The sequence below is a fragment of the Equus caballus genome, chromosome 4, assembly GCF_041296265.1.
Source record: "Equus caballus isolate H_3958 breed thoroughbred chromosome 4, TB-T2T, whole genome shotgun sequence".
Classification (NCBI taxonomy): Eukaryota; Metazoa; Chordata; class Mammalia; order Perissodactyla; family Equidae; genus Equus; species Equus caballus.
In genome coordinates, this window is record NC_091687.1 from 64,138,904 (window position 1) to 64,159,092 (window position 20,189).

At 42.7% G+C, this 20,189-nt stretch overlaps 1 protein-coding gene and 1 non-coding gene across 2 annotated transcripts in view; both read right to left on the reverse strand.

Moving 5' to 3' along the window:
* Positions 1-20,189, reverse strand: part of CPVL (carboxypeptidase vitellogenic like) — a 136,751-nt gene that overhangs the window by 80,481 nt on the left and 36,081 nt on the right. Inside the window, exons 4-7 of the mRNA XM_001500152.5 lie at positions 12,398-12,512; positions 11,394-11,452; positions 9,907-9,986; positions 4,946-5,012 (exon numbers count right to left, since the gene is read on the reverse strand). Of these exons, the coding sequence (XP_001500202.2) occupies positions 4,946-5,012; positions 9,907-9,986; positions 11,394-11,452; positions 12,398-12,512 (321 nt within the window). The remainder of the gene's footprint in view (positions 1-4,945; positions 5,013-9,906; positions 9,987-11,393; positions 11,453-12,397; positions 12,513-20,189) is intronic.
* MIR1302B-2 (microRNA mir-1302b-2) lies at positions 6,353-6,486 on the reverse strand. The gene has a single exon (NR_032818.1). It is a non-coding gene; the product is annotated as a microRNA mir-1302b-2 (primary transcript).

The window sequence follows — 20,189 nt, forward strand, 5'->3', positions numbered from 1 at the left end:
TAGTTACTGGCTCAGAAAGGATAACACTTATAAAGAAAGTTAATTATGTGAATTAAACGCAGCTTGTTTCTCTTTTTGAAGTAGATTTTTTTCAAGCCTCGAGGAGGGTGATTTACAGACACATTTGTCTCTCTTTAGAGAAAATTAATTCCAGTTGGCGTTCTGGGCAGACATGGAGAGAAGAAGGGAAGGGAGCAAAGCGGGTCTTCCTTCTCTGTGGCGCCGACTGCAGGCCCACGCTGTGCCTGGCGGTGGCCTCGCTGTGGTCCCCGTGGCCACAGCAAGGAGGCTGGGATAGGTCCCAACACATTTTGCTACTATCTAAAACTTCTAACATCAATTTCTAAGCTCTACCATCATCTTTCAGACGATGCAAACCACTTCTTTTAAAAATTTCAAAATAAGAGAGAAGACAACGTCACATCCCAAAAACAAGTGAGCCCAGCTTTTTAAACATCTCAGCCCTGTCTACATGCATTAGGCCATATGCTTTGGATCCGTAATATATTAATCCAGCTTTTCAACATGAATGGTAATAATAGTCATCATATGTTGGGTACTCATCACAGCTAGTCACTCTACTAAATATTTAAGGAGGATTATCTAATTAAATGCTCAAAACAACCCTATGTAGTTGGTACTGTTATGATTTCCAGACTCCCTTACACCAAAGTCAGGGGGCTGAACAGCTGCTCCAGACCCTTTGAGCATCCGGCCACCCTGATTCATAGCACACAAATGTGAAGGAAATTTAGGTCCAGTACATTTGCACCGAAAAGCAGAAAAGCTTTTCAGAGTTCACACATTTTTTTTCCAAGGACAATTCTACAAATTGAGTGACACTATTTGTTCGGCCTCCCTAAGAGTGTGAGACAATTAAGAGTTCAGAATATAAAAGATTTCCTTTTCTTGAAAAATCTATTTCAACTTTTTTTTTTTTTTTGGTGGTGGAGAGAGGGAGGGTGGGTTGGTATGATGTGAAAACTGCAATTGTATACAGACGCTTCAGAGTACCTCTAGGTAACTACAGCTGAACGTCTAACAAAGCAAAATATCTCTGGAAGTGATCTAATTTAGAAACCAACTCCTTTGACTGTAAGATAAAAAGCAGAGGTCAAAGAACTTGTTTGGAACCATCCAGAGACAAGCAAAGCCAGCCATGAATCTCAGGTCTCCTGATCATTAATTCAGAACTCCTTCTGCTTCTCCATTCTGCCTTCTGACCTCCAAATAGAAGACAAACCAGATGGAATAAAACAGACCGGAGAAACAGAATATTCTAATAATAATAACCCATCAAGGCGTCATTATTTAGTGTCCTCCCTTCCAGAAAGAGATGTGCCCCCAGATTTATGTATCCTGTGTAGTTTATGAAGACAATGCTGCTCGGCCACTGCCTAGGTGCTGCCTCCCCTCGTTCTCATCTTCCTGCATCACTTGGAAGGCACGGGTTTCCTTAAAAGCCCTCATCCTGGCAGCAAAGAATGTAAAAAGAAAATTGTCCTTTCCTACACACATCGGAAATTACATGCATGAAACCACCAGGCAGATATGAAATACACAAGCTAAAACTGTCATCTGGAATTTGGCAGCTTTGCAGAAAGTTCAGCATTATGGTTAAGAACATCGCCACATTATTTGCAAGACAAGGAATTACACGCTCAGCAGATCATTCTTCTGTTGGACGTGGGGACTGGACATTTTCCAGAGTTGCTCCCAAGATGACAGGAGGGTCACTTCCCTCCCGGCCCCAACCTGCCTCTGAAATGGGTTAAAAGGCAAGCAATAGCAGGGAACTATTGCGAGAGATCTTAAGTAATTCTGACTGAATAATTGGCTTAAAATAAGACTTCAGTGTAATATGTTAAGTAATCAGAATGTCCTTTCCAAACAGCTTAGGAAGAGAAGAAAGTAGGCGCAAGAGAAGCAAGATCCTAGTTCCATTAACTTGCCATTTTCTTGGAAAAACTGAGACTGTTTTTGGCTTTGACTCCTGTAGAGTGACATCGGTGGTTTCTGCTTGCTCAGCATCCTTCCAGCCCTCCCTCTGGTATCATCACTCAGATCTTCCTCTGGAGAATGGTCTACTCATCTCTAACTTTCAGGCCTTGTGGTACCGAAGGTGAGGGCCCCACTATGATCTCCCTACTCCCAGGGCATTGGGGTGGACTTCCAGTACCCTTCTGGCCAATCTGTATACTCCATCCCTCTACCCCCAGTTATCAGTTCTAGAACGGGCATGAGATCCAAATGGATCCTGTGAGATTCAGGAATAAGAGTGGAATTACTGGGAAAGAGAAGCTGAGCTGGTAGGCTATACTAGAGCTTTGGAGTGGGGTGGAGGGACAAGGGCACTGGTGAAAACAACTTACCTGAGAAAGAAACCAGTGAACTGAAAGCCAAGTGAATGGAGAGAGAATGAGAGACAAAATCCTGATGACAATGTTTGAGCTCCCAGATCCAGCCATGCCTGATACCAATAATAGATCCCCTGTTTTACCTATGCTGCTTTGAATATGGTTTCGGTCACTTGGAAGCAAAAGTCTTAACTAAATACACTCCTGTTCATCCTTCAAAATCCAGCTTGTCACCTCCTCCGTTTGGCCTTTCCCGAGGATCTCATATTAGGAAATAGCTATTTGCACTCTCCTTGTGCTAGTTGTCTTTAGAGCTACTTCCCTAACTGTACTTTTCATTCTGTATTGAAGTCCAACCTCTCTGCCACAGGTAATGGGGCCCTACATGATCTGCCTGCCACTCCCATCTCAGCTCCTTCTACAGTGGCTCCGTGCTTTTCCTTGAACACACCAAGCCTGTCCCCACCTCAGTCTTAGCATTTGTTGTTCTTTCTTCTGGGAAAGCTCTTCTCCTAGATACTGCAGCCATTGCTCCCCTGCATCACTCAGGGCTCTGCTCAATTGTCTCCTTATTGGAGAGGTTTTCTCCAACAATCTTATCCAAAATAGCACCTCCATCGCTCTTCAACCCTCAGTCTGCTTAATCTTTTTCATGACACTTATCACTGCCTGACTATATAGCACCATATTTATTTCTTTATTTATCATCATCTTCACCTCTAGAATGTATGCAGGGAGGGAATTTTTGTTTTGTTCACAACTGTATTCCTAGCACCTAAGAATTTCTGTGTTCTCAAAATATTGGCTGCTATACATTTTTAAAATAATCTTAAACTTTAAAGGATGAAAAAAAGCAAACCCTAAAATTGAAACCAACATACGCAAGTGAACCTGTATATTAAATTGTAACATAGTCACCCTGGAAAAAAATAGAATTAACTCTTACAAATTTTAAACATAGCACTTTGATTTTAAACCTGTAGTGAAATATAGTCCAAGGATAAAAATAATCATAGGGGCTGGCCCGGTGGCACAGCAGTTAAGTTCGCACGTTGTGCTTCTCTGCGGCCCGGGGTTCACCGGTTCGCATCCCAGGTGCGGACGTGGCATCACTTGGCAAATGCCATGCTGTGGTAGGCGTCCCACATATAAAGTAGAGGAAGATGGGCATGGATATTAGCTCAGGGCCAGTCTTCCTCAGCAAAAAGAGGAGGATTGGCAGTAGTTAGCTCAGGGCTAATCTTCCTCAAAAAAAAAATCATAGCAAAAAATATCGAAAGTGATTTGGAAGTTTCTTGTTGGTAGTGGTGCTTAATGTAGTAATTCTGGAATCATTCTGCTTATATTGTAGGATCGAGCAAAGATGCTCATGTTCCCAACTGATACTGTTAGGAACCCCATTCCTCAATGCAGGAGAATGGACATAAAATTCAGAATGGAGAAAGGAAAAAAGAACCCTGTGATGTTGAATTAGAAGTATGGATATCACTATGAAGTCATTTTGTTTCCTAGCTCTGCTTACAGACACAGTCTAAAAGAAAAGGCATCTCAGTAGCAATGAGCACCCTGAGTGCTCAGGTCTTGGTTTTTAAATACCTTTCCCCATTAAAAGGAACCAGAGTTCCTTGAAGAAATGACTGATTCCAGGGCTAGGGTGGGAAAATACAAGATAATCCAAGAACACATATTTGTGCCAACAAGCAAGGAAATGCTCAAAGATTAATGAGGGTCTGTCAAAAGGACACAGGAGTCAGCTTGCAGGGGCTCCCATTGGCCAAATATGGAACGATATGAGCATCAAAAACAATGAATGCTAACACATCCAACAGAAATGGCAATCCGCAAGTCCACAGCGCTATTTTTTAAAGTAAATAATAGAGAAGAAGAGGAGTGAAAGCCTTTCTCCACAGAAGATACCAGATGCTGTCTCTAGGAATAGAGATCAGAAAAATCACCATTTTACAACCGCCAGTGTAGTAACTGACTCAGACAGGAATCATCAATGGACACTAAAACTACCGAGGGACAGATCTGGGGGGAACAGATATTTACCTGGTCTGAGAATATTTATTAATTTCAAAAGGGAAAAGGCACCTTTCCAATGGTGAGATCTCACAGACAGCACCTTGACCAAGTGATCAAGTTTAGCATCGCCAATAATGGCACAGATATTGTGTGCCTCCTGATGTGACACAATAGAAAGTGCACAGCATCATCTTTGTAGTATTCTCGCCAAAACATTTTACTGAATCTAAGCACTGAGGAAAGAATCAGACAAAGTCAGAAAATGGGACATTCTAAAGGGAACCCAGCCTAGACCCTTGAAAATCATCATCAGGAATGACAACAACAAAAAGGGCATGGGACTGAGACATGACAACCCATTGTGATATGTGAACCTTTACTGAGGTCTGGATTTAAAAAAAAAAGGACATTTTGGGGATAACTGGAGAATACTGAATATTGCCTGAATTAATATTGACATGTGTATGTGTCTGTGTACACACAATGAATAAAGCACAAGTGTCCTAATATATTTCAGTCCTGATGATGTTGGAAGCACACAAGAAAATGTGACTTCAACTCACCTCCCCAGTGGCATAAAAGTCATTCTCTTTATATTCAGGAAACAACTGGAAAAACTGAATTAGTGCACTGCAAAAAGAACAACAATAAAAGTCACACAGAGTCAGAACAGCTTCATGCTGTGCTACCCAATCCACCCCTTTGACAACAGGGTTCACATCTGAGATAGGATACCCTTATGCTTGAAGCTCCAATAGGCATTTTTTTCAGTCTCAAGTGCATAACACTCCATACTCTGTGGATGGTTAGAAAATATTTGTGGGCTTGCTCTGTGATTAAGAAGTTGGGAGAAGTGGACACCAACACTCTGGGCAGGTTTCTTAATCCCTGGTTACCAACTCGGATAATCCAGCTGCTGAGGGAACCCTTCAGCAAAGTGACACAATGCTTTCACCTATTCTTTGGCAATTCTTGGAGGCAGTTCTGCAAACCTTATGACCCCATTAAGCGGGGTTTGTGGTGAGGTAATGGGAACCTCAGTTGCTTACCAACCTCTCCCTGTGGGGAACCCTGAACATTTCCAACGGTGCTCCCAGAATTTTAGCATTTTAATAACCGAAGAACAGAAAAGCTATGAAATGACTACGGTCTAAAGGAAAACCAACAAATGGCTACAGATATGGAAGTAAATGTATGGTGGCCTCTAGGCTCAAAAAGTCACATCGACTACAGAATGCCAACAGCCATTTCAGTGAGCTATGCTGAAACAGATTTAAAAAGACTCAAGAAATTACTTCATGGTAAGCAAGAAACGGGTGAAGTATTGAATGATTCTCTCTTTGACCAAAATCTTTCAAAAAAGGAAGCAAAAACTCATGAAACTCAGAAGCTCTGTGAGTCTTCTGACCCAGATTGCAATGCCTGAGAAGTTAGGCAGGGTTTTTGTTCCAGCTTCCTGCTGAGGGACTAAAAGCCATGAACCATCCCATCCAGGAGGATGAAAGGCAAGAGGCCCTGCAAAACCTGGAGAAGAAAGTTCGAGGGTTACAGTGAGGCAAAACTGGGTCATTGCAATCACCATGATCCTGGCTATACTTAATTTTCAAAGGCGCCATAAAAATCTGCCATTAAATACTACTGTAGAGTTTCAGTGTATTTCTCTGTTTATTATTTATAGTAACCAAAATCTTTGTAGCAACTAAATCTGGGAAGCTGCATTATATGGCTTCCATGTTTGTGCTGGCAATAAGTTGGCTTTAGAGCAGAGATAAAAATAGGAGTTCGTTCTCCACCCTTCCTTCTCCAACCTATGGGCTAAAAACTACTTCTCTTTGCCTCTTCCTGTTAGTTGGAATGGCAATAGACAACTTAATATAGTAAATCTCAATTTTAAGCCTTACGTTTTAGCTTGAAGCTTATTTCCTTGGAGAATTTGTTGGGGTTGCCAGATTTAGCAAATAAAACTACACGACGTCCAATTAAATTTGAATTTCATATCAACAATAATGTTCTAGTATAAGTATGTCCCAAATATTGCATGGGACATACTTAGATTAAAAAATTATTCATTGTTGATTTGAAATTGAAATTTAACCGGGCATTCTGTATTGTATCTGGCAATCTCAGCCGAAGGACGTAATCTCCCAGGTTGCTTCTAGCTTGAAAATGCCAGGATTCTCTAGCTGAAGGTTCCAAGGCAAGGTCCCACTTGAGGAAGTGACAGTTTTAATTTCATGGTAAGATCAGAACAAAAATTCGGCTAATAACAGAAAGGCTTTGGTAGGTCTTTCTTAAATGGGAGTGAAGAATGAAAAAGGGGAATTTAGTAAGTTAGATTTACATGTGCCATTTGCTCGTTTAACTGTGTTTTAGCCAAGGACTATTCTTAATACATGGTAAGGGTTTGCTTGAAAATATAATCTAGAATCATGCCTGTGTGAACTTTCAAATTTTAGAAGCAGAATTGGTAGAATATATAATATATAATACACACAATGCGAGTGTGTGTATGTGTGTGCGTGTACTCCATGCATTTATTCAGGTACAGGAGGTACATGGCACAGGAAGCATGCCTCTTCCAGGTGATTCCATTTGGCAACCTAGCTGGCATTGTGCCAAGGTCTTGTCCAATAAGTAGACTTTTTGTCAAAAGCTACCTGGTGGCAAAAAAGTATATTAAAGGAAAACAGGAATAAACAGAGCTTGAAAGGGAGAACGAGTAGGAAAAAATTATTCCTCAGATAATTTTTTTAAAAAAGAAGTTAGTGGGTTCGGGGTAGAGAAGGTGGGTGGAAATGATAATGTACTATATAGACCAGAAGAGAGCGCTGGGTTTTGATCAGTTCTAATGGAATCAGAAGCATAATAAATACAAGACATTCAGGAGAATCAAGGTTCAAATAATCTAAGCAAAAGCTCCAAAACAGCAAAAGCCAAAGAAGGTGCAGCTTTAGCCACTGAGAGTTTGACTGAAAAAAGCAGAGCAATGAGAATCTCGGTGGTTTTGTTCTGCTGCTGCAAACAGAAACCATCCTCTGCGTTGATTCTACATCTAGTGTGGCCGGGCCATGATCTTCTCTGCCCCACACAGAACACACAAATGTTCTCATTTAATTTATGAAACCTGTTTCATAGTCACTTGGTTATGAAGCTTTGTGTAGCAATAGATACTGTTTCCCATGCAAACCACATGGCTGCTGAGAAAATAACCAGGCTAGCCACTAGACTGTCAGCAGGAGGAGGGCAGGGGCGGTGGGCCCTGTTTACCACTGTACCGCCAGCACCAGGAGCCAGGTGTCTGGCACATGGGAGACAACCAATAAATAGTGGTAGAAGGAGAGTGGTACCAGCTGGGATACCCTAAATGAAAGTTAATAAATTTATTATTCTTTAGTAAATTGTTTTTTTTCCTAAACCAGAAAGGCATTGTAGCTCATTCCAAATAGGGAAATTTAAAAAAAAAGAATATTTAAACACTTTGTTAGTGAAAAAGTTTTATTTCCAAACACAAAAGCAGCCTAACTGTGAATGTCAAATGCCTCTTTAGGAGTCTTCTCCCTACAGGCAGGCACTATTAATAGGGAAAAGGAATGGGATTTCCAGAAAAGAAGAAAGATGGTTTTCAAAGGGAGAAGAAGAAAGGTCTCTCTTTAAACCTCTAGTAGCCGGCTTCCAGGTTTCAAAGGGAGCTTCTTACTCCCAACACCCATCTGGAGAGCTGGAGAGAAGAACGTAGTCACAAAGGGAAACAAACAGGGTAAACTCTAAAGGAAACAGCTGAAATCAGTTTTCTGCACTGCCCTTGATTAGCTATTTTCCAGTTCTAAGAGCCTGAAGCAAAAAGAGCTAAAACAGCTATAAACAATGGATGCTTTGAAATAGGTTCTCTTTACATGTCATGCAAGAGGAGATGTACCACATGTCAGCAGTAAATATCCACTCAGAGGGTCAACTGGAAGCTGTGGCCATCTTTGGGGGAGGGGAAGGACAGACAGGAAAGGAATGGCAGGGTTGCAATGCTCTGGCTTAGAGGGGATTGATGGAGTTTTTTTTAAAACAGAACCTCCGCCCTCAGGGTGTTTGCTGGTTAAACAACTGAGCTTGTTTGGATTTAAGCCAAAGGGGCAGGGGGGGAGAAAAGTAGGTTTCCGATCTGAAAAATGAGAGCACGCTGTCAGCGCTAAATGAGAAAGACATGGCACTCCAGTAAACTTGTAAGGACAGTCATCTCGGCTATGTCTGTGGAGGGAAAGAGGAGGGGCGCAAGTGAGGGAGAGGCAGGGGGACCCCTGTGAGGATCTGGCTAGCCTGCTCCCAGGACACATTGCACCTGGAAGCAGAAGTGTGGGGTCCTAAACATCCTCCCCGGAAACTGCATGGAAGTGTTAAAATAATAGGACATGTGGTAAATGAAAGTGTAGAAGACAACAGCCATATTGTTTTCTGGATCAGCAGAGGAGATAGAAATGTCTCTTGGAGAAAGGCCGGAAGTTCCTCTTTCCTCTCTCTCCCAGCCATCTGCCTTGCGCAGAAAGAAGAATAAAACGGAAAGCTTTTGTCAGAGATCAAAAAACTCTGACTCCTATTAGATTCCCTTTCACTTTGGGGATGGGTTGGGTTTGCTCACTAAGTAATTAAGAGAATGAGTGTTGATGGAAGTGGAGGGTAGGGGGGCTAATTAACTCTTTCTGGCCACTAGGGTTCTTTCAGTAAATTATTATAATGCATAAAGTGGTGCCCTGGCGATCTGAAAGAATTCAGGACTTGGTCTCTAGCAATAATTTACAGACTGGAAAGTGTGACGAAATAAGAAGGTCACTTACTTTAAAAAAAATATATACTAAAAATTGCTATAACAAATGTGAGTAAGAAAAAGAAAGGAAGAAAGCATATGTTCATATACTGTTTCATCAGGCTTAGAATTTTACATTTTCCTTTTTTTTTTTCAACTGAAAGAGTAACTTTGTAAAATGAAGGGAAAAGGAAAGAGACTAGCTAACAAGCTGAGTTTGCAGCCTGGAAAAGTCATGGAGGAGGAGCAAGAGAGAGAAAAATTGCATCTGAAGGCCACAGAAAGAGGAATTCTGGGAAAGAAAACAAACAAACATCTGAGAAGATGTTGCTTCCTGGCAGATGCAAAGTTAAATATAAGGTCAGAAAGCCGGCAGAGACTTCTCAGACATCTGGCTGAAAAGTTTGAAAATAATCTTTGGTTGAATAATTTCATTGTTTCCAAAGGACATTTTTACAAAATTATAATTATGCCTCAAGATTTCAGCTCTCCTTGTTACTTTCTCTGCTGGCCACCTTCACAATTATCAGTGACAATGTAACAAAGTGGAAAATTGTGTGTGTGTGTGTGTGTGAGTGTGTGTACTCCTCATGTAGAAGTCATCTTAAAACGTCTTTAGGAACTAGATGATGAGGACCAATTAATAATACTTCTACTATGGGAAGAATTTTCCTATTGAGATAGAAAAATGTTTGGTCTGAAGAAGGCCAAGAGAGAGCCAGGGCCTTTTACCTGTATAAATCTCGAGCCACATCATCCTCATTGACTGCATATCCCTGGGGATCATCAGTAAAACTGAAGCCGGTGCCCACCTGAAGGAGAAATAAATAAGCAGGCCTGAACACAGAGAAACACATGCCTCGGAGCCCTGCAGAGAAATCCCACACTGGAAGGAAACTGACCTTATTCCAAAAGCCAAGCCTCTGACCTCGGACTTCTGCCATCATCCCACGTGCGGTTAGCCACCCTCACAGGAGGATGCTGCATTCCACCTATTTTCCCCTCCCCTCATCAAAGCCCAAATAAATTATCAGCACAAAGCTCTGACCTCAGGTCAGTGGCCGAGCTGTCTTGATTCCGCAGTGGGGACCCTGCCAGATGCTGATTTAAGGAGAGGAATTCACCTTTCCTGGCCCCTGCTACAGTATCAAAAGACTCAAAGTTGTCTTGTCTCTGAAACCCGGAGGGTGCATTGCTCTGTTCTGCCAAGAAGGAACTCTCTAGGCTGCAGATAAAAGATAGTCGTGTGCATGTGTGGTTTTTTTCATTTATGTATTGGTGAGAAATATGGCCACTAAGCCCTTTCACCTTCAGTAGATAAGGGGTTTTAAAATAAAGATTAGTTTTAAACTAATATGTCCTTATATCTAGAAGTTCACAGACAACTCTGCTGTAAATCAAAAGAAGCAGCTACTTCTTATTTTGAGCCAATAAGTTGTATAAGGAACACACCCCCTACCAGGTATAAATATTTTTGTTTTTGTTTTGTTTTCCCCAAACACCCAAGGGAACAGGACATTTAATTCAACTTTTATTTAAAAATACTATTACAAACTAGGAAAGAGGATGGTGACAAAACACAGTGGGGAGAGTAGACTTTTTTTCTCCCTATGTATCTTTTTTCTCTTTGAACCATCTGGGAAGTGAGAGAAGTTGGAGAAATTAGGGGATAAAGACACTCTCGATCTGCAGGAGCTGACCCTAAAGTTAGGCTCCCATTTTGCAGTTTACTGGACTCAATTTCAGAAGAACTTCTCAAGGAGAATTCCACTTTTTGTTCTGAGATGAGGCATTCTGTTCACCGTGATAAGTGAAAGAGACCAGTTTTGACTTTTTATATCTAGAACTCTATTTGAAAGATTAGGAGTTCCGATACTATATAATAACCCACGATACGGGGAAACCCCTATCAGCAGTGGAAAGAAACTAATCTCTTATCCTGGATGGTGGAATTGGTATAATTCAGTGAACAGGACATTTCATAAGATTAGAAATGAGAGAAGGAGCAAAAGCAGCAATTAATTCCCAAGCTCAGATATGATAATACATGTTAGAAAAACTAATCTCAAATGTTTTTTAATAGATTAAATTCTGTTTCAAAAAGAAAAAAACTAAATCTCTATTTCCTTTTTTTTTCTCTATTTCTTAAATGTACTTAATAAACAGAAAAAGACAAGAGAGGCCAACAGTGACAATTCATAGGGCCATCGGGTACTCACTGGGTTATCAACGTAAAGCATGGAAAATGTGGAGGTCCATGGGAAGTCTCTGGAACGCACTGGGGAAACAGAGGAGAGGTTTGAGACCAGGTCGTTAACAAGACATTCCACTAAGGCCCAGCTCTGGTCAGGAACCCAGCGTGCCCCCTGTCCTCACCATGTCAATGAACTCTTGGTGTCCCTCTGACATCGCTTACCAGCACCTTTTCCCTCTCCTCTCCTCCCTTTTACTTTTCTTGGACCCACAGAGTTTCGACAACTCAGATCAAGTTTGGAAACAACACCCCCTGCAACCGGTTCACGTAGAAACGCTCATCAACCCCCCACGCAATAAACCCGTCTGTCCAGTCCAGTGAATCATTCTTAACATCTGATTCTCCTGACTCCTCTTTCTCCCACCCAACGCCGCGGAGAACAATTTCAACAGAATTGGCATATACGCTTTTAGATTGAGTCACAAACTGGTTCGCCTCCAAATTCTGACCTGGGGAAAGTAAACAATCTCCCCTCATCAGAAAAAAATGAGATGGAGGTAAACCTGGATTGCAGCCAGATGTGGTTCCTTCTCCATTCCTTCCTTCACCCCAGCCCCGGCCCACCGTATCTTGCTTCCAAGATATCCGATCATTTATGTGACTGAACCGTACAGTGTTCAGTTCGTGTGAATAATTAGGGATATAATTCTACCCATTGATCCCACGCATAAGAGCTTGCCCAAATAGTAATAAATACCAACTGTTTCCGTAAGCCCAGATTGCTTGAGTCAGCAGCAGACTGAGAGAAACTTTCACCCAAATTTCAAGGGAGAAAGCAGCCCAGCCGGGACACTCACCCTGGGGCCTCCTCCTTCTTGGACAGACGTTGCCAGAAACCTATGTTTTTATAATCTGGAACTGTTAAGCTATCCGTAGTGGTTCAGTGTACACTCTAAATTATTTCTGAAGCAGATATAAGGTTCAGATGAAGAATTCTCCATAAAAAAATAGAGTTCAAGCAGTACTCACGAGTCAGGTTACTTGTCACAATATAAGGTCCGTGTTCCACAAAGAGGCCAAACATGGATGAACCTCCTGGCCCGCCCTGCAGCCAGAGAACTACGGGAGCATTCAATGGGTCTACCTAGAGGGGAGAGAGACCAGTGACCACACAAAGCACTAGGGCTGCAAAATGCATCCAAGTAAACTTACCCAAAGCATCTGTCTTTCACGACCTTGACTAAACCTCACACAGCCTTCCCAGATCCCAGGGACCGCTCTCCATGACAAGCAAGGTACTGGGCATCTCTGGTTGTTTTGAATTAGCATTTGCCTCATATGCTGGTGTCTAGACACCCAGCATACTGGCTGGGGCACGGGTATAGTTTTTAGCTGTTTGAACTTCTGAGGGACTCTTCCATTTGACCAAGATATTTCCAAAGAGGCACAAGAAAGAGTTCATCCTCCTCAGTGACAGTTGCCCCCCTTCACTGAGAGCCCAAACTGCCTTTCTGATTTTACTCACTAAGAAGGTGTTCACAAGGCCAACAGCAACTTCATTCAACATGAGGGAAACTGAGAAGCAGAAAGGCCCAGAGTCATGCAGCCCATGCAAACAACAGCAACAAAACCCTCAACAAGGTACGAGTTTATGTAGGAGTTGTGGGAGATATAAATAAGAAAAGGGCATTGGCAGGGGTGGGATGCTGAAAATTAGCTACTGGCAGTAGAGTCAACACCGTCCCCCTCAATGTCAGAGGATGCTTTACTTCCTTCACTCAACACGTGTTTATTGAGCCCCTCATATGGGTCAGGCACATGCTAGGAGTAGGTACCCAGCAGAGCAGTGGGTGAAAAAAAAAACTCTTGTCCTCTTTGAGCTTAAATTTTCATGGAAAATGCAGATAGTGAGTAAATACATAAATATGATGATTAAAGAGCATGAAAAGAAAGTAAGAATGATGTTGAGAGAGTGAGCGAAGGCTGGGAAAGAAAGGTTCCTTTAGACACAGTGATGGGGGAGGGACTCAGTCAGATCAACTGAGCCCTGCAGGCCGGGAAGGATCCAGCCCTGAGAAGAGCTGGGAACGATGCTGTAGATGGAGTGAAAGGGCAGGGAAAATCCTCAAGACAGAAAAGAAGTGAGTGTGAGAGCAGCGAGCGCGGAGGTTGCCTGGCCTGGAAGCGAATCTTCCGGAGCAAAGTGAAAGAAGCTCCACTTGGCCTCCAGGAGCTCGAAGCAGATGTGACAGTGAGCCCTCATTTGATGTCATGGCTCATTGGATGTTCAGTCAACCAGGCTTGGCAAGCAAGGAGCCTATTGCTTCAGCCCAGAATGAAATCCCGCAACTTCTCACTTAGCCCAGCCATACAGAGACAAATCAGTGTTTCATCCAAAGTTCTGAGGGACCGGCTCCATTTACTTGGACAATGGGAGAAGGCTGTGCCCAGAACGCAGGACTAACTCAAGAGCAGGTGATCCGGGATGCTACAACCTAGAACCTGGAAGAACAGCTGATCATACAGGGTTCTAACCACGCAGACAGAGTGCCAGAGGGGTTCCTCTTCTCCAGCTACCACAAGTCTGACACAGAGTCCTTCAGCAGCTTTGGAAAGGGGCCAGGGGGCCTGGCTGAAAGAGAGGTGGTCGTAAGAACAGCCATGAGCTGGAGAAGTGCCTCCTTCTGAGGGGCTACCTCTGGGGCTCGCTCTCCAGGATCCAGGAACTAAATGAGATAATATTTGGAAAGCCCTTAGAACAATGCCTATGGCGTGATAAAAGCACAGTAAGTGTAAACAATTATCATAATTAAAGAAACAGGTGGAAAAGGTAGGAATCCAGAGTCAGACTGGGAACTCAGATCAGCGGGGCTGTAGCTCCAAGAGCCAGCACAGTATAAGGGACAAGTCTGTGACCTCTTGCCCCAAAACGGATTCAAAATCTGGGCTTTACTATCCACTAGCTGTGTGGTTTTAGGCAAGTGGCCTACATTCTCGGGACCTCAGTTTCCCCACCTGTAAAATGGGGATCAATAATAGTACTTATGCCATGTGGCTGTTGGGAGGACTAAACAAACTAATTTTCATAAAGCCCAGTGAGTGGCACATAGTACATGCTCTACAAATGGCAGCTATTGCCATGATAGATAAATACTAGGAATTTATAGATGGTTTTGATGTAAATCATCTATAAATGAGGGAAGAGGAAAAGGGGGTTGTTTGGTGTTCTTTGTTCCTTTGACGGACATCTTTCCTGTCAGTTTTTCACTAGTTTGTCCTCTTGCCTCGAGTGTTGCAAATGTCCATAAAGAATTCAAGGAGCCGGCCTGGTGGCATGGCAGTTAAGTTCGTGCGCTCGGCTTTGGTGGCCCGGGGTTCGCTGGTTTGGATCCCAGGCGTGGACCTACACACCACTCATCAAGCCAGGCTGTGGCAGGCATCCCACATATGAAATAGAGGAGGATGCACACACATGTTAGCTCAAGCCAATATTCCTCAGCAAAAAGAGGAAGACTGGCAACAGATGTTAGCTCAGGGTTAACCTTCCTCAAAAAAAACATAAAGAATTCAAGAGAACTAGGGACTTGAATTATAAGTCAAAGCAAGAAAAATTAAAATCAAAGACAGCCTTTTAAAGCTGCTGTGGGGGAAAGAGAGTGAGCCCTGGAATTGGCAGCCGGACAGGTTCTGGCTCTACGTGGCCACATAATAGCTGTGTGATCCTATTCTCAGATTATTCTAAGCTCTCAGTTTCCCCGTCCATCAAATGGCAATAATGCTCACCTCCCCGGCTTCCTGAAGGCCCTGATGAGAAAATGCATCACGAAATCATACTGTAAACCTTACTGTGCTGAATAAACATAACCAGCTCTGCCCGAACCTGCCTGACCCCAACTGTGTCGTTTTGTTTGAGTGAGCGATTTTTATGGCCCCTCAGATCCTCTCATTGCTGTTCAGTATCACTCAGCAGGACCACCTTCCACGAGTATTCACTCAGCAGTGGGAGCATATCAGAGGTGGGGAAGCAATGCAACCCGGATGGAAGTGTTTCCAGCCTCCCCGGGAATGTGAGATACTTTGAGTCCACGCATTCCAGTGGACATCCACCCCCGACTTCCTTCCTAATGCACACAAGCTTCTAGAAGCCATGGTGTGCTACGTGGAGGGAGTAGTTCTCAACCTTTTATTTCATTAAAATAACTCAGAGAGCTTTAAAAAAACCTACTGCCTAGGCCCGAATCCCAGAGATTCCAATTCCACTGGTCTCCGGGGAGGCAGGCATCAGTCTTTTTTAAAAGCTCCCCGACAGTTCGAATGTGCAGGCAGGACTGAGAATCTGTGAGGGTGACGGAGAGTTTCTTGGAAGCCCTGGGCCCTGGTCTCCACCCTATCCTCTCCTGGCTTTTCATGTCCCTTCCTGTGACCTGGTACAATGAAGAGATCTCCGGGCTCTCAGAAAAATAGCCTGACCCTGAGAGGCCACACTACAAAGTCAAGTCAAACACCTCGGTGCCAAAGCTCTTTATTATGCAACTGTGCGGCACAGGACACTGCATTCTTGGAATGCTTAAACAACAAGAGAGCTGCACACACCTCCACCCTCAGCTGACCTGGCTCCTCAAATCTACTTTCCTGAAGGAGGTGAACGAGCTCAACAAGCCCTGAGGAAGCTCGTTTTTAGAGAAAACTCTGTGTACACTTCTACTTTGATGAGCCAATCTGTGAACTAATACTGCCCTTATCTGGAATAAAATGCAAAAGTCAGATGCTGGAAAAAAAAGGTTTACATGTTCAACGCTAAAAACCCAAGAGTTAGTTATAGGACAGAATGTAGACTTTTGTAATAGCATATGATATCATAATGCCATGACATATAATAAGGTCGATAATAATGTCATAAAGTTATTGTGTGATAATTCCTAGGGTGATATATTTAGCTCTCAATTACGAGAACGCAGCCCTTCTCCCACTGTCTACCCCGCAAGTAGGAATGAACAGAAGTACCTGAAGATACCCTGAACAGATCACATTGCAAAACCTAGGATCAATGAAATAAGAAACAACCACTTTAATTCATCTACAATTTTACGTAATTCAGGACTTTTAAAGTATTTATTATTTTGAAGCTATAATTCAAGAGGGTATGAAACAAGAGAAACAGAGCCTTTATTTTTGTCAAAAGTTATAAAAATTTTCCTTAAAACTTTATTTTACATAGGAAGTACTCATTCTTAACTAATTTTCCTTTCAAAGAGGGTATAAAAAAATCCCCTTGCTCCACCAATCCTATTCCCTAGAGACGATCGTGGAGACGTTTAGTCTTCCAGATGTTTCTCTATGCCCCCCCCAACATACATATACACATATCGTGTAGATGTTATGTATGCTATATACATAAACACTAATTTTTTCAAACATAGGATCAAGCTACACGTAATACTCTTAGTTTTGCTGTATTCGCTTAACAACATGTTATGGAAATCTCTTCATATCAGTACATATCATTATTTGGCTGAATAGCATAACACTCTGAATTTACCAGAATGTATTAATTCATTTAACATATAAAATCCTGACGGGCATTGCTTTAGGGTGGGGGATGCAGACCACTCCCACTCACAGACTGGTAGGATATTTAATGGTTGACAGCATAGATTTTGGCACTTACAGCCAAGGTTTGAATTCCAACTATGCAATTTTACAGCTGTGTGACCTTAGGCAAGTTACTGAACTCCTCTGTGTCTCGGTGTCCTCTGCTTGAAAATAAGAACAATAATAATGCCTGTCTTATATAGTTGTTGTGCAGTTAATATATGCACAGCACTTAGAACAGTGTCTGGCACATCTACCTAAACGTTAGCCCTATTATTTTTCTGGTGAGGTGATTGGACAGGTAATAAATAAGTAAATAAATGGGTGATATGAGAGAGTAATAGATGAACATTAGATTGAATACTTAAAGAAGTCCTTTGGTGATGAGCTAATATTTGAGCTGAGACCTGAAAGGTGAGTAATTCCCTGCTGATAAGCATCTATATATTTAACTTAAAAGAAAATAAACTCTCTATTAATGATATACAGGTCAGAGTACTGTAGCAAGGACTGGTGATCAAAAAGAAGGGACAAAGAAATCCTAAATACATCAGTGAGAAGTCTCTCTGGCGACAGAAGAATGTGGGTACGCAGGGCCCACCACTCTGCACCTTTTCTTGGCGAACAAGAAACCATGGCTTTGCTTCAGACGCCCTTTCAATTCTTCTGGTGACCCCTGGTGGCCAATTCATGAACTTGGACACTCCTTCCTGAGAGTTTGCTCCAGAATGAACGGCCCAGAAGGAGGCAAGTTATCTATTCGGTGTTTTTAGACTCTCTGCAGAAGAAATCCCACCATTTCTCACATTAGCACATTCCACTGTTTATTCACAACGATGGTGAAAAAATCTACCCTATGTTGTAAGAGATTGTTATTCGAAGTAAGTGAAACTCATTCATTTGGTTTAACCTTCTGTGCATAAAGGGATTCTTAGGAACACCCAGTTTCTTCCTTTCTCCTTGCTTCTAAGTGAAGCGAGAGGAGACTCGACACAGGAACACTGACAAAACTAAACTACACTAACCTCCCTGTCCTATTGCTCCCTATGGGACATGCCCTCCGTAGACAGCATCCCGTGCATGCTCAGAGTCTTCCTTTTCACCCCGCATCAAACCACACCCATCTTCTTCCCATCCTCCCAGGCCCTCCTCTTCATTATGTGGTGAAGATAACCTTCTACTCAGAGCTTACACGTCACCGAAGCATTAAGCTCACATGTTGGGCGAGCGGGCCCTAAAGACTTGGCGATTTCAGTACTCTGAAGTAACATGACTATTTTATAAGGAGGACTTATCGAAGTAGCTCTACGGAATCTCAGGTATTTCAACAAGTATTAGGGCATTTTCCACCAATGCCCAGGGCTGGAATATATCCTCGAGCCACCCTCTTCCTCCCACCCCCAACAGGGAACATCATACTTTGTAAGAGAAAACACCAACTAACCCACTAACAGACCCAAATCAATGGCCCCACTTAAGATGAGTAGTACAATTAGTAAACTAATTAAGGCTCCCTTCACACTTCCATATGCAGAGGCTCATCATTTGCTTGGTTTTAAGTAATGTGTTCTATCTTAATTGAAGTCATTCGTACCCCAAGTAAATGTCTTGAATTCCCCCAAGAATGTTTGAATGGATTCCCATCTTGCCACACAGATCCCAGTCAGCTGCTATACTAATGGTGCTAATCAAGGCAGAGCTTTTTATTTAAAGCAATTGGTTTTGTGCCTAGAATTAACTCGGTACCTAACAACATTTTAATTCTACACACGTACTCCCAACACATACAAACAACTTGCTTAAGACATGCTGTGCTTTCAGAGGAATTTTACCTACAGTGGTTGGTGTTGACCACTCCTAGGTCTTCCTTTACCATGACTGTTGCTACCGCACCATCTTATGGAAAATTAACTTTTTCAAACTTTTTTCGGTTTTGAGGCCTCCTTACACCACTCCTGAGTTCCCACTGACTCTCATCAAGCCTTGAATTGTCTCACTAATTTGAGCCAGCTTGCACCCCATTAGAATCCTCTCTACCTTTCTCCTTCTTAACCATTGTACTTGGCTCTCATTCCTTCTTGAAGCTGTCATGGCTTCTCTGTTTGTGCCTCCTGCCAAAAAGCTGCACTTTAGAAGGAATGGGTGGGGAGGGATGGTGGAGAAGAGGCCTGACTTTCCCTTCTTGGTGCAAAGAAAGAAATGGCTGAGAAAGTTAGTTACTTTCTTCTCCCTGTAAATTTCCATTTCTCAAAAGGAGTCAGGCACACAAGAGTTTCTGCAGAGTTTGAATATTCCTGTGGATGGAATGATCTACAATTGATCATTTTTAGCTACTTTCTTCTTGTTTTGTCTCACCCACCTTCTATCTTTCCAGATCCCTGATGCCGTAAGTACACAGCAAAGAGAAGATAAACAGTGAAAGCATGGAGAAGACAAATGTCTGAGACTTCCAAATCTTTGGTGTCTTACTAGTGGATTTGTAGCCATCTGTGGTAGACATATTTTAAGAGATCTGTTCAGCCTATATCCCTCCTCTAAGAACTGACTCCCCAGTTACCAATGGAAGGGGCCCATTAGCCATGGTTATATCACATGACCCAGCACCCTCAGCCTCAGCTGACTGGACCAAGAAAGAACCCCTGACCCAACTGAGCCAAGCACACTCTGCCCCTAGGAGAGGTGCTAGTCAATCTCTGTTGATTGCATGGTCCAAGCACAGGTAAACTTGGAAACTGTAGGGTAGATATCTTCTGCCAAAGGCCTGAAGAAGCAAAGCATGTTGATCTGCCAAGAGAGAAGAATGAAGCACACATGAGTGATCCCGTGGTCCTGGACGGAATACGGCTGAGACAGAAAGACCAGCTGCCCTGGCTCCTGATGCCTTTTCAGTTCCTGCTTCCTCAGGCCAGACCGCACTTTCTGCCCTTGGTGTCTCCAGGCAGGAGAGAAGGATTTAGAATGGGGCGGCTATATTATTTTACAGTCCAATCAGAAGACATACAGTAATTTGAATTTTTAAATTTTTCTATTTTTTAATTATTAGTTTTTTTACCTGGAAACATTGACCTTTAATTCTGTTACAAGTTCCAGTGTTTTCTCTGGCCCTTGTCAGCAATGGGCATCACATCTACCCATGTGGGGATGGAATGACTGAGGGGTCTGCTCCTCCGTGAGCTATGTCCTGGGTGTTGGCCAAATACCAGCATACTGAGTGGGCTTCCTGTGTTTA